The following is a 15,722-nucleotide window of genomic DNA, read 5'->3' as shown; positions in this document are numbered from 1 at the left end:
TCCATTTGTTGTTGTCGGGAGCAAAGAGAAGTTGAAGAGGATCGGTAGATGCTCATGCATCTTGTTTCCGGAGGACAGATTAATCCAAAGCTGGAGCACCTTTATTCACTCCTCCTCCCGCAGGCATCTCCAAGCGGATGATTCCTCTCCCTGCTGTCGTCTACTGTGAAAGGTTGAAAAGAAAAATCAGAAATTCAATCCTCTTCATCTCATTGGACGAGTTCCACGGATTAACAAAGGAAACAAATGAAAAAAGCAAGAAGGAGGGAGGGAGAGAGGTCCATTGAGATGGAATAACAACAAGAATCGAGTCAACACTGAATATCATTTGTCATTTCAATCCAAGAATAACAAAGGAAGGAATAGGTGTGAACCTCTGTGTGGGTGATCAGGAAATCCAGCTGCAGGAGACGCTACAAAATTCGACAAGCCATTGGGGGCTGATTGGAAAAAATAACACCAATAATCGCGAGCATCGCGCTACACAACCGAAAACAGAATACCGTCTTTTAGTCGGAAACCTGAGAACTCATCCAGCATGAGAAAGGGATCCTAGTTCCTCAAGTCATTCCTGAAAATCCAACCACCCGTGCAAGTTCACAATCTTAGGATCTCGCAAACAGAAGAGAACAATAGGAAATGAAAATTGCCCAGAAAAAGTTCTGTGCCCCCTGAAAAATCGAATCAAATGTACGAAGAAACAGAGAAGAAAGGGCATGGAAAAGTCAATCCTGCCAATGCTTCTTCGGACGGCAGCACCTTGCCCTCGTGTTATTGATTGGCCAGGATCTTCTTGACCACCATTCGGGGCGTGCTGACATTGGATGGAGACATGATGCTTCTGATAAGAGTCGGGTTGGGAGAAGGAAGAAAATGGAACAGTAGAAGCCTGTGGGCGACCCCAGAAAACAGGACCATCAGCAGCCCATGACGCCTTGCTCTCATATACAGACTTCTTGTACATGAGGGAGTGAGTTCACACATCTTACTAGATAGTACTTGCTGCAGACAACGGAGCAACCAAATCCAATGACTTAACAATTAATCAGTAAAGTATTAACGTAGAACTCCAGAAACATTCATAAAAAGAAAGGAAATTCAATAGAATGCACTCTAAGAACCGTTTCACGACCAAAAAAAAGAGAGTGGAAAATAGTGATTGACACAATTCAATCAGGAACGTAGTAAAATTAGCCAATTTCTTCTACTATTTAAACAAGATGAAGCAACGATACTCGGCACCAGACTTTGCACCTGCATGCATTGTAGCAAGCAAACGCGCGCATGCATGCACACACATTCACTTACATAATACCCTGTCGGACAAATGGCCCAGTCTAATGTCAAACTTGCTTAAAAGTTAAATTATAGGCCCTAATTGCTCTTATGCCAGTAGGAGAAAATATCTTCCCAACACTTCCAAGTTCTCTCCAAAGTCATATGTGGAACCTTCGTGTATGCATGCTTATTAGCTAAATGGCAATGGGCACATACAATAAAGCCCAGCCACCGTTTCATGAATTTTCATAACCCTACTGTGCAAAAATAATATATACATTAGAAAGGGATGTCCGCATATATAGACAGAAATATAATATGTTTTATCATGATGATCTCTTCCTTTATCCAATAGAAGGTGCATTACATTTGCATGGTCCAATCTTTGATCCCAAAAATTTCTACAACAAAATTAGGCAACCTATATAGTTCCCTAGTTTACAGAAATCGTTTTATTAGAAAATAGGAGTAGATTAAATCCCCTTAAGGTTTCAAAGGTAAGTACGTCTTTAAATTGAAATGTTTGCTATTTTAAACGGTAATAAAAAATGCAAGTCGCCTTACCATTATGTGAACACCAGTGTTCAATCGTCAAATCCATCATCTATCTATCTCCAAATTGCTTTTACCTAACGTAAAATGTTCAACAGTATCATGCTTATCCAATAAGGGGAAAGAGATAGGAACCTCGCAGGTAAGTCGTTGGATAAGGAGCAATTTTTTACATCCATAATATTAGTTAGATGAATCTCACTCGAGTAATTGACAACTTCATGTACAGTACTTACATTGAGAACCTAACCTGTCGAACTTTGTGAGTATCTCGAGGTTATTCTGACCTGAAGGGCCGAATTTTGCCAAGAAACTGATCGTATTCTACCATGTTGCAACTTGTTCCAGCAAGGTAACCCTAAACCTTTCTTTCTCTGGGACTAAGCTTTTGTTGATAGCAGTAAGACACTCTCTGGCCTTCAAATCTTTTAGCTAACTGATAGCAACCTCTATCAATGCTTCAAATTTTAAAATCGTCAACAGACCTGATATAAGAGTGATATTTTGGAAAAAACTTAATATGTTTGTGTACAATTTTATAAATTTAAGAATGATTTTATGATTTAAAATGTTAATTAAGGTTTTATTAAGTTAGATTAATTAAAGGAAACCAAATCAGTTCAGAATAATTAGTTTCAAAATTTTAGCAGCAAAATTGCAATTTCCCAAAGTTTATGGATGAATTTACAAAATCTGGAAATTCTGATGACTAATCACATAATCAAAAATCTTAGAATGATTGATAGTGAATTAACCACAAAGTTACCGACCAAAAAAAAAAAAAACCACAAAGTTGGACTTAATTGTATAGTTTTGGAACTCTAGGGGCAAATCCATGATTTCAAAAGTTAGGGCAAGTATTTGCAAAACTGAAAATTACAGGGTCTGATTACAGAATCAGAAACCTTAAGATAATTAGAGGTTATTTTAAGGTTAGAAGCAATTCTTAATACGGACAATTTAAGTAATGCTTTTGAAACTATAGGGGCAGACTTGTAATTTCACCATTTAGGGGGCCTAAGTTGCAAATGCTGGAAATTCTAAGGTTGGTTACACAATTAGACACCTGTGGTGATACGTGGTTAAGTTATTCCAAAAATAATTGCTTAATCCACTTAAACTGGCTTTACGTGCAAAGCTTTGACTCTTCAGGGGAAAATTGGTAATTCCGCCAGCTAGAGTAACCGGTTGTTGTGTCGTTTATCGAGTTTGAATTTCAAATAATGAAGTGCATAAAGAGTCCAATATTTATCTCTTTTAACATTTTTCCTCATGGAAAATGTTTGAGAAATATAACGATTATCCTTTTGAAATATTTATTAGTTTTAGATATCATCCCTTATTAATGTTAGAATTGAAAAAGTTGCATATACATAATTTATTCCCTGAATCAAAATTTTAGTTGGAAAGAATAAACAAAACTTATTAGATGAACAAGATTTATATTTTGCAATATCAACCAACCTGCCCTCCCTCTCCCCTTCCCGGTTCCCGCTCTATTTCAAGATGTGAATAAGTACACAATTTATCTACTTAATTTAAAATTTTTTAGTATAATTTGGGGAGATAGCTTATGTTATGGCTCTCTTGCTTAAGTAAATGATTTGTGTTCCACCCATTTTAGTTCAATATGCAATGGATCTATGACACTCCACCACTTAGGGATGAAAAATAGATCAATTATTGCTTCTAGCTTGCTAATAGTTTTCATTACAAGACATTTTTAAAATGGCTAATAATTCCTAACAAACATCAAATCCAAAACTCCTAAACATTGCGCCTGGCATTTGTTTCATCACCATTAAGAATAGATCAAGTTGGTGCAAAGTAGCCTAATGGAAATCCTATTGAGTTGGTATCAAAACAAACAAGAAGAAGAAGAAGAAGAAGAAGAAGAAGAAGAAGAAGAATAGGGCTCAAAAAAAGAGAATTGGGCCATGGTTAAACTCAAATGGTGCTTCAAATCTTGACGTTTGCGATCTAGTAATCACCGAGTGCTTCTATGATATCCATATCATACAGGATAAGCAGCCCGTTTCTAAATCATTGAAAGTAGGGACATTGGATTTTTATTTTTATACATGAAGCAGGATTCCTTTCAGGCCTAGTTTAGCCCGTTTTATCATCTACTGCAAACTTGGACTCGCCTTGGCAATTACAAATGTTCTTACTGGTCCGATCCGACTGGTTCGAGGACATGACAGGAGTTTACCATGGAAAGAAAAACACCCCCATCTTGCATGACCCTTCTCCAGTGAAATTCTACACAAAAAGGAAATTGCACTAGTCTTGAAATTTTCTTGAAATCCTCCTATCTCACACGTACAAACAGTGAACACTTCATAGACGAGTTTAAGCTTGTAACTCTTCATGATAGGCGGTATTGCCTACCTATCAGACCCTAAACTAGGTCCGTAACTGATCAGGACGAAGAGGGGTTGGCGTTTGCATGGATTTTCTTTCTCCGTTCGAAGGGTCTATGATTGTTTTTTTTTCAATGCCCTTTGGTACACTCCATCGTAGAGTTGGAAATTGCAAGTTTTTTTTCCATGCTTGCGTCTTCTTCTTCTTCTTTTTCCGCACCTTGTTTGGTCTTTTGTACCCAAAATTCAATTCACCCAGGATTTTCTCTTTGATCTGTCATTCCGATTCTTGCTCTAATTTCAATGGATGTTTCAATAATAAACATTCAAAGGGACAAAAGCATTGCATCGCACAAGGGGCTTATTGATTCCATAACTAAGTTGATATATTTCCAAGCCCAGACTTTGTGTAATTAAGAGCTTTGCATGAGGTGGACGTTGTGTTAATTCAAAAGGGAAAAAAAGTAAAAGAAACTTCTTATCTATTATGATATTAACGAGTAACCGGTTGTTGTGTTGTTTATTGAGTTTGAATTTCAAATAACAAAGTCGGGAGAACCGCCCTGGGGTGGGTGACCCTGTACTTGCCTCCCCATCCTCTCGGTCGGTTGGATAAATATAGACCAGGAATTTAGGGGCTCGTAGGTAGTGAAGGTGGGTAACCAATCCCAGGAACACTTTGAGGAACACGAGGCTATAACAAGATGGATGAAAGTCCCACGACTGCTTGACCATGCCTAATGGCACAGTTCCTTAACCAACTGGGTCAAGCAATCCCCCCAGTTAAGGAACTGTTTTAGATATTATCCCTTCTTAATGTTCGAATTGAAAAAAATGCATATACATAGTTTATTCACAATATCAAAATTTAAGTTGGAAAGAATAGACCAAACTTATTAGATGAATAAGATTTATATCTTGTAGTATCAAGTATTTCAAGATGTGAATAAGTACACAATTTATTTGCTTAATTTAAAAGATTTTAGTCTAATTTGGGGAGATAGCTTATGTTATGGCTCTTTTGGTTAAGTAAATGATTTTTTTTTTCTGTTCCACCCGTTTTAGTTCAATATGCAATAGATCTATAACACTACACAATTTGAGGATGAAAACAGGTCAATTATTGCTTCTAGCTTACTAATAGTTTTCATTAGAACACATTTTAAAAATGGCTAATAATTCCTAATAAACATCAAAATCCAAAACTCCTAAACATTGCGCCTGGCGTTTGTTGCATCACCATTAAGAATGGATCAAGTTGGTGCAAAGTAGCCTAATCGAAATCCTAGTGAGACGTAAGACTGTCTCGACTTCAAAAAAGAAGAAGAAGAATTGGGCCATGGCTATTGTGGGCCCAACTTAAATGGTGCTGCAAATTTTGAAGGAAAATATGATGTAGGGCCGGTTCTGGTGAGTGTAGGTGGGCTCGCGCGCGTGAGAGAGAGAGAGAGAGAGAGGCCTTCCCAGGACAGGGGAAGCGGAAAGAAAAGGGTAAGGAGGAAATTAACTTGAGAATACCCCTTTCGTCACCTTGGGTGGGGGGGTTTATCCACCTCCTCTTCATTCGTCGGGGCCACTTCAAAAGTATCACGAGACTAGGTGAAAAAGAAGAAGGAACGTAGGGAAGAATTTGGAGAGGAAAAATGTATGCCTCAATTCATTGATTGTAATCTGTGTACAATGGTGTATATAATACAAAAGAAGTAACAATAAAGAGAGAGTGTATATTTCCTAAACATTCTGTAATCTTTCTAATCCTAAGACACAATCCATATCAATTTACAATATGTACCAATCTTGTAAATCATATCTTCCAACAAAAAGCCTCTCTCGCAGCCGGGTTTTGCCTTGTTCTCATGGATTGGTCGTTCCAGAATTCGAGGGAGGATTCGAGCAAAAGCAAATCTGAGAGGCTTGAGACTTTCGTGGCGGTCGTTACTGTGCCCGTATCATCATCACCCGAGAAGCACGCTTTTTCGGGTCTGTTTTTCAGCCGCAAGAAGTTCGACAAGCCGAAACTTCAAATAGCGGCGCTCATCCTCGACCGGTGACGAGTTTCGGAACATCTGCTCGCTCGCTTGATCATCTTTCGTGTTCTGGAAGTTCGCTTTATCAAGGAACGAACCTCCTCGCGTTATCAAGTTCGCTTTTTCAGCCGTGAGAAGGCCAGGAATGGCCGGGGACAGAATCTGGTCCGGGTCTCTTGTTCACGGCCCAGAGTTCGGATACTCGATTTTTTTATAAAAATAATATTAAAATATTCAAACACTTTTCTTTTTCTTTTGTTTCTTGGGGAAGAAACCTACCCTATTCTGTAGATGATGTTAGATGAGATTCCTCCTCAGGTCGTTGCCCTTATCATTATTTGTCTGTTGATAGAGCTGATTAACCCCCGTCTTTTTTCATGCTTTCACATGATAATTGGATTCCCTCTCCCTTTAGGATTAGGATCTAGCCCATCTGATTATAGTGCTTTGTCGTTGATATTAGAAACTAACTCGTCCATCATCCATCGACTCCTATCAATCAATGGCGGCAAATCCAGCACCAGACCTTCAAGAGTCGTCGGCCATGGCCACAAATCCAAACCAGTCCTTTGCTGGAAGAACCGGAGATACTCAAGTTCCAGATATAGAATTGGTTGTTCAGAGGCCGACGGACATGTCGAACGGATATCCGAACTCCTCTGCTCCCGACAGTTCGCTTGTCGCAGGAGACCTAAATGCCCCTCGACGAGCATGTAACGGCCTGCGGTTCTCTGGCGTATTGGACTTTGCCTGGGCTGGAGAATTGTTCCCTTTCACCCTCGTCGTCTCTGCGGCGCTCCTGATTTATCTTGCCTTGTCCATCCCAGTCCCATTCTCATAATCTCAGCCTATGTAGAACGTAACACTAACATGGACACGCGACATGACACGTCATTTATTAAAAATAAAAAATTCTAACATTTTCCAACACGTGATATATTAAATATATTTTTATATATAATTACATAATAATAAAATAGCCTAGAATTAATTTACAGGAAAAATATTAAATAATAGCATTCATTATTTTAATTTGTTATAATGATACATAAAATTTAGAGGAAAAAAACATTTTTAAAGAAAAATGTTGAAATGATATTTTTAAATTTATTTATTTATCATATATAGCATTTTTTTTTTACTTCTTCCATAGTAAAAGACTTTAAAAAAAACTAAAACAATTCTAAAAAAACGAAACTGAAAAAAAAAAAAAATTGACCCCGTGCGTGTCTAACACTTCGACACGCTCCGACACACGAGTCCGGGAATCGGACACGCGATTTCGACACGCACGGGGCCAATTTTAAAAATTTCTAATACTTGAGGGGTCAAAATATAAATATACAAAAAAGAAGTAATAAAAAATACTATAAATATAAACGCAGGGTCAATTTTTTTTTTCATTTTTGTTTTTTTAGAATTTTTTGGTTTTTTAAAAGTCTTTTACTATGAAAGAAGTAATAAAAAATGCTATTTATGATAAATAAATAAATTTAAAAATATCATTTCAGCATTTCTCTTTAAACAATGTTTTTTTTTTTCCTCTAAATTTTATGTATTATTATAACAAATTTAAATAATGAATGCTATTACTTAATGTTTTTCATGTAAATTAATTCTAAGCTATTTTATTATTATTTATTTATGTATTTATATATAAAAATATATTTAATATATCACGTGTCGAATTCTCTATTTTTAAGAAATGATATGTCGGCGTATTGTGTCGTGTCGTGTCGTGTCGCGTGTCCGTGTCAATGCTACATAGTGTGTCACGCACGTGTGCGGTTGACGTCACCGGCGTGTGCGCAGTCACCTGCGCACACGCTGATTGCGTGCGTGCATCGCACGCGCCTAGCACCAAAATAGCACGTGCGACACACGCGCTCGGGGGAGACCGAATCGGTACCCTATGCAGCACCGACACTCTCTGGGAGCTTTTGTGTTGTGTTCGACACGTTCCGACACATGTGTCGTGTCGCATGTCGTGTGTCTGTATCAGTGCTACATAGGCTGCAGCCGCCACACCTCTCGAATGTCCTGATGATTCTGCAAAAACCTTTGTTGCAGCCGCCATACCCGCTGGCACCGTCGCACCTCCTGAACTTATGATGAATCTACAGAAACCTCTGCTATAGCCATTGCACCTCCTAAACTTCCTAATGAATTTGTGGAAACTGCTGCACCTCCTGAACTTCCTGATGAACATGCCAAAACCGCAACTGCCGTTGTCGCTGCAGCAGCCACACCTCCTGAACTTCCTGATTCTGCGGAAACCTCCACTGTAGCTGCTGCCGCTGCCGCACCTCCTGAACTTCCTAATGATTATGCGGAAACTTATGGTCATCAACATCCAACGGCGGAAACCCCTGGGTCCAACACTCAACTAGAGTGGGAAATCTTTGCTGCAGCCACTGCAGCAGATCCTCCTGCGGAAACCTCCAGCCATCAACATCTAATAGCGGAAACCTCCGTTGTAGCCGCCACACCTCCTGAATACCTCAATTCTGTTGAAACTGCCGGCCATCATCATGCAACGATAGAAACCTCCACTACATCCGCGACAGCTGCAACCGCCACCGCACCTCCTAAACATTCTGCCCCTCAAAATTTAGGGATTGAGCCTTAAACCTATTTGCAATCCCAAGTAACTTTGTTAAGGTCTGCTGCAGTGAACATTGCCACATTCAATGAATCAAATCAAGGCATAGATGGAAGTCAACAAATTGGCTTCCTCTCCGTGAACGCTATCATCATTATCTGTATCTTGATTACGATCATGTCCACAGTTTCGGCGTTCTATTCCTCATCTAAAGATGACAGCCATACCGTTCGGTATTTAAGGATTATAGTCATGGTAAGTTTGACTATAATATTATTAATTGTGGGAGACTGGTTCAATTAGCGGCAGTTGATTGGCATAGGGATCACGTTTACTAGCATCGATATTTTATTGATGATGATCTTCATCTATTTAGCTATTACGAACAAGTGATGGTGTTCGTAACTATTACGAACAATAATATTTTTCACCACTTTAGATGGTATTTGTAGTTATTATGAACAAGTGATGGTATTCATAGCTATTATGAATAATCAGGGTTTTCACCACTTTTTGTTTTTTTTTTTGTAAGTGGGTTTTCACCACTTTGATACTAAAATTGTTAATATTGTTGATTGTGGGAGATTGGTTCAATCAACGGCAGTTGATTGGTACATGGGTCGCGTTGACTAGCATGGATGTGAACAACGTATTAGAATTGCTTTAGTACGAAATTTTTAACGGAAACCCCTAGGTCCAACACCCAACTAGAGCAGGAAACCTTCGTCGCAGCCGTCGCAGCAGATCCTCTTGCGGAAACCTCCAGCCATCAACATCTAACAATGGAAACCTTTGTTGTAGCCGCCACATCTCTTGAATATCCCGATTTTGCGAAAACTGCTAGCCATCATCATGCAACAGTAGAAACCTCCACTACATCCGTGACCGCTGCAGCCGTCACCGCACCTCCTGAACATTCTGCCCCTCAAAATTTAGGGATTGAGCCCAAACCTATTTGCAATCCCAAGTAACTTTGTTAAGGTCTGCTGTAGCGAACATTGCTACGTCGAACGAATGAAATCAAGGCACAGATGGAAGTCAACAAATTGGCTTCCTCTCCGTGAACGCTATCATCATTATCGGTATCTTGATTACGATCATGTCCACAATTTTGGCGTTCTATTCCTCATCTAAAGATGATAGCCATATCGTTCGGTATTCAGGGATTATAGTCACTACAATGGTAAGTTTGACTATAATATTGTTAATTGTGGGAGACTGGTTCAATCAGCGGCAGTTGATCGGCATAGGGATCGTGTTGACTGGCATCGATGTCTTATTGATGATGGTCTTCGACTATTTAGTTATTACGAACAAGTGATGGTGCTCGTAGCTATTACGAACAATTAGGGTTTTCACAACTTTAGATGGTGTTTGTAGCTATTATGAAAAAGTGATGGTGTTCATAACTATTATAAATAATCAGCGTTTTCACCACTTTGACTCTAATATTGTTAATATTGTTGGTTGTGGGAGATTGGTTCAAATTAGCGATTTTCATTACTTTCACTCGAATGTTGTTAATATTGTTGATTGTGGGAGATTTGTTCAATCAACGGCAGTTGATTGGTGTAGGGGTCGCGTTGATTGGCGTGGATGTGATCAACGCATTAGAATTATTCTAGTACGGAATTTTTTAACGAAAACCCCCGAGTCCGACACCTAACTAGAGCGGGAAACCTTCGCCCCAGTTGCCGCAGCAAATCCTCCTACGGAAACCTCCAGTCATCAACATCTAACAACGAAAACCTCCGTTGTAGCCGCCACACCTCCCGAATATCCCAATTCTGCGGAAATTGCCAGCCAGGCATCATGTAATGGCAGAAACCTCAACTGCATCTGCGATAGGTGCGGTCGCCACCGCACCTCCCGAACATTCTGCCCCTCAAAATTTAGGGATTGAGCCACAAACCCATTTGCAATCCCAAGTAGCTTTGTTAAGGTCTGCTGTAGTGAACATTGCTGCATCCAACTAATCAAATCAAGGCGCGGATAGAAGTCAACAAATTCGCTTCCTCTCTGTGAACCCTCTCATCATTATCAATATCTTGATTACGATCATGTCCACAGTTTCGACGTTCTAATCCTCATCTAAAGATAGCAGCCATATCGTTCGGTATTTAGGGATTATAGTCACTACAATAGTAAATTTGACTATAATATTGTTAATTGTGGGAGATTGGTTCAATTAGCGACTATTGATCGGCACAAGGGTCATGTTGACTTGCATTGATGTCTTATTGATGATGATCTTTGTCTATTTAGCTATCACGAACAAGTAATGGTGTTCGTACCTATCACGAACAAGTGATGGTGCTTGTAGCTATTACGAACAATTTGGGTTTTCACCACTTTAGATGGTGTTTGTATTTATTATGAACAAGTGATGTTGTTCGTAGCTATTATGAATTATTAGGATTTTCACCACTTTGATTCTAATATTGTTAATATTGTTGATTGTGGGAGATTGGTTCAAGTAGTGGCAGTTGATTGGTGTAGGGGTCGCTTGGACTAGCGTGGATGTGAACAACATATTAGAATCATTTTAGTACGGAATTTTTACCGGAAACCCTTGGGTCCAACACCCAACTAGAGTGGGAAACTTTCGCCACAACCGCCGCAGCAAATCCTTATGCGAAAACCTCCAGCCATCAACATCTAACAGTGAAAATCTCCGTTGTAGCCGCTGCACCTCCCGAATATCCCGATTACGTGAAAACGCCGGCCATCATCATGCAACGGTAGAAACCTCCACTACATCCGCGATAGATGTAGCCACCGCCACACCTCCTGAACATTCTGCCCCTCAAAATTTAAGGATTGAGCCACAAACCCATTTGCAATCCCAAGTAGCTTTGTTAAGGTCTGCTACAACGAACATTTCTGCGTCCAACGAATCAAATCAATGCGTGGATGGAAGTCAACAAGTTGGCTTCCTATCCGTGAACGCTATCATCGTTATCGATATCTTGATTGCGATCATGTCTACAGTTTTGGCGTTCTATTCATCATCTAAAGATTGAAGCCATATTATTTAGGGATTGTAATAACTACAATGGTAAGTTTCACTCTAATATTTTTAATTGTGGTAGACTGGTTCAATTAGAGGCAGTTGATCGACACAGGGGTCGTGTTGACTAGCATCGATGTCTTATTAATGATGGTCTTCATCTATTTAACTATTACAAACAAGTGATAGTGTTTGTAGCTATTACGAACAATAAGGGCTTCACCACTTTAGATGGTGTTCGTAGCTATTATGAACAAGTAATAGTGTTCGTAGTTATTATGAATAATCAGTGTTTTCACCACTTTGACTCTAATATTGTTAATATTATTGATTGTGGGAGATTGATTCAAATCTGCAGTTTTCACTACTTTGACTCTGATATTGTTAATATTGTTGATTGTGGGAGATTGGTTCAATCAGTGGCAGTTGATTGGTGCAGGGGTCGCGTTGACTGGCGTGGATGTGAATAAGGTATCAGAATCATTTTAGTACGGAATTTTTACTGGAAACCCCACCCAACTAGAAACTTTTGCCGCAGCCGCCGCAACAAATCCTCCTACGAAAACCTCTAGCCATCAACATCTAACAGCGGAAACCTCCGCTATAGCCGCCACACCTCCTGAATATCCTGATTCTACAGAAACTACTGGCCATCATCATGCAATGACAGAAACCTCAACTACATCCACGATAGCTACAGCCGCCGCCGCACCTCCTAAACATTATGCCCCTCAAAATTTAGGGATTGAGCCGCAAACCCATTTGCAATCCCAAGTAGCTATATTAAGGTCTATTGCAGCGAACATTGCTGCGTCCAACGAATCAAATCAATGCGCAGATTGAAGTCAACAAATTGGCTTCCTCTCCGTGAACGCTATCATCATTATCGGAATCTTGATTACGATCATGTCCACAGTTTTGGCGTTCTATTCCTCATCTAAAGATAGCAGCCATATCGTTCGATATTCAGGGATTATAGTCACTACAATGGTAAATTTGACTATAATATTGTTAATTGTGGGAGACTGGTTCAATCTGCGGCAGTTGATCGGGACAGGGGTCTTGTTGATTGGCATTGATGTCTTATTGTTGATGGTCTTTGTGTATTTAGCTATTACAAACAAGTGATGGTGCTCATAGCTATTACGAATAATTAGGGTTTTCACCACTTTAGATGGTGTTTGTAGTTTTTATGAACAAGTGATGGTGTTCGTAACTATCACGAATAATCAAGGTTTTCACCACTTTGACTCTAATATTGTTAATACTGTTAATTGTGGGAGATTTGTTCAAATCAATGGTTTTCACTACTTTGACTATAATATTGTTAATATTGTTGATTGTGGGAGATTAGTTCAATTAGCGGCAGTTGATTAGTGCAAGGTCGCTTTGATTGGCATGGATATGAACAACGTATTAGAATCATTTTAATACGGAATTTTTACTGGAAACCCTGGGTCCAACACCCAACTAGAGCGGGAAACCTTCGCCGCAGCCGCCGCAGCAAATCCTTATGCGAAAACCTCCAGCCATCAACATCTAACAGCGGAAACCTCTGTTGTAGCCGTCACACCTCCTGAATATCCTGATTCAGCGGAAACTACTGACCATCATCATGCAACGGCAGAAACCTCCACTACATCCGTCACAGCTGCAACCGCCGCCGCACCTCTTGAACATTCTGCCCCTCAAAATTTAGGGATTGAGCCACAAATCCATTTACAAGCCCAAGTAGCTTTGTTAAGGTCTGCTGTAACGAATATTTTGCGTCCAACGAATCAAATCAAGGCGCGGACAAGGATTATAATCACTATAATGGTAAGTTTGACTCTGATATTGTTTATTGTGGGAGACTAGTTCAATCAGCGGCAGTTGATCGGCATAAGGGTCGCGTTGACTAGCATCGATGTCTTATTGATGATGGTCTTCATCTATTTAGCTATTACGAACAATCGGGGTTTTCACCATTTTGGTGTTTGTAGCTATTATGAACAAGTAATGGTGTTCGTAGTTATTATGAATAATCAGGGTTTTCACCACTTTGACTCTAATATTATTAATATTGTTGATTGTGGGAAATTGGTTCAAATCAGCGATTTTCACTACTTTGACTCTAATATTGTTAATATTATTGATTGTGGGAGATTGGTTCAATCAGGAGCAGTTGATTGGTGCAGGGGTCGACTAGCGTGGATGTGAACAACGTATTAGAATTGTTTTAGTACGGAATTTTTACTGGAAATATTGTATAGATTGGTTTTGTTCTTGTCATGTTGAACAATTTTCAAATCTTTCGAGTGGTAAGTATAGCGATGGATGGAAGTGTAGTCTGACAAACAGTGAAGGTCGAAGATGATAACTAACGGCGCAGCTCTTGCTATAAGAATGAAAAATCTGTTGCGAGGAACATATGTTTAATTTCGATCATTGATAGTCTGGTGCTTGCCTGCGTTTTTAGATATGTGTCTCTTCTTGAAGAAGACGATAAAAGGAGTTATGTTTTGAGAGGAAAGGGTTAATAAAAAAACAGAAAGAAAGAAAGAAAAAATAGGAAAGTTGGATTTGGAAATCTGAGTTGGCTTAGGTTCAATGAGATCAGGCTTGACTTAGTTTGACGCTGTGGCCCAATCTTGCAATTCGACCAACAAACATAAAATACCATTCCTTGCATATCCACTAACTAGCCATAAAAAATAAAAAAAATAATTAAAAAAAAGCACAGAGAAGTCAGTTGTTTCCATACTGTAATGTTTTTGTTGCAGAAACTAAGGGTGTAAATTTACAGGAGTCTAACAATTGCAATTACCATAGGAAATTTAGAATCGAACCTACAAACATGTGAACTATCCCATCCATCCCATGCTCACCTTAGATTCCAGAACTGGACACTAATTTCCAAATTTAAAAGGAGATAATGTCACTCCTTTCTTTCTCTCTTTTTCTTTTTCCCTATTTTTTCTCTTTTGGTGAGCAAGAAACATTGTTATTATAGATGTTCATGGAAAGAAATGTTCCCCAACTTGACGGCATCACCGTGTAGCCTCTAGGCAAATTCAATGAGCAATCTGTGTGGCGAGATCCCCTACCAAGGACAATAAAGGTGCACACACCACGTCCATTTGTTGTTATCGAGAGCAAAGAGAAGTTGAAGAAGATCGGTAGATGCTCATGCATCTTCTCTCCGGAGGACAGATTAATCCAAAGCTGGAGCACCTTTATTCACTCCTCCTCCCGCAGGCATCTCCAAGCGGATGATTCCTCTCCCTGCTGTCGTCTACTGTAGAAAGGTTGAAAAGAAAAATCAGAAATTCAATCCTCTTCATCTCATTGGACGAGTTCCACGGATTAACAAAGGAAACAAATGAAAAAAGCAAGAAGGAGGGAGGGAGAGAGGTCCATTGAGATGGAATAACAACAAGAATCGAGTCAACACTGAATATCATTTGTCATTTCAATCCAAGAATAACAAAGGAAGGAATAGGTGTGAACCTCTGTGTGGGTGATCAGGAAATCCAGCTGCAGGAGACGCTACAAAATTCGACAAGCCATTGGGGGCTGATTGGAAAAAAAAACACCAATAATTGCGAGCATCGCGCTACACAACCAAAAACAGAATAAACGTCTTTTAGTCGGAAACCTGAGAACTCATCCAGCATGAGAATGGGATCCTAGTTCCTCAAGTCATTCCTGAAAATCCAACCACCCGTGCAAGTTCACAATCTTAGGATCTCGCAAACAGAAGAGAACAATAGGAAATGAAAATTGCCCAGAAAAAGTTCTGTGCCCCCTGAAAAATCGAATCAAATGTACGAAGAAACAGAGAAGAAAGGGCATGGAAAAGTCAATCCTGCCAATGCTTCTTCGGACGGCAGCACCTTGCCCTCGTGTTA

General features: G+C 39.5%; 1 protein-coding gene across 1 annotated transcript; it reads left to right on the top strand.

Annotated features, from left to right (window-relative positions):
• Positions 1–6,722: 6,722 nt before the first annotated feature.
• On the top strand, positions 6,723–8,849 carry LOC120292764 (translation initiation factor IF-2-like). The gene is made up of 3 exons (XM_039311178.1): positions 6,723–7,046; positions 8,233–8,305; positions 8,359–8,849. Exons 1-3 carry the CDS (start codon positions 6,723–6,725, stop codon positions 8,847–8,849), a joined length of 888 nt encoding a protein of 295 aa, XP_039167112.1.
• Positions 8,850–15,722: the final 6,873 nt, after the last annotated feature.

This window comes from Eucalyptus grandis, chromosome 1 (genome assembly GCF_016545825.1).
Source record: "Eucalyptus grandis isolate ANBG69807.140 chromosome 1, ASM1654582v1, whole genome shotgun sequence".
NCBI lineage: Eukaryota > Viridiplantae > Streptophyta > Magnoliopsida > Myrtales > Myrtaceae > Eucalyptus > Eucalyptus grandis.
The sequence above is the reverse complement of the archived record's forward strand: the minus strand, read 5'-3'. Positions and strand labels throughout refer to the sequence as shown.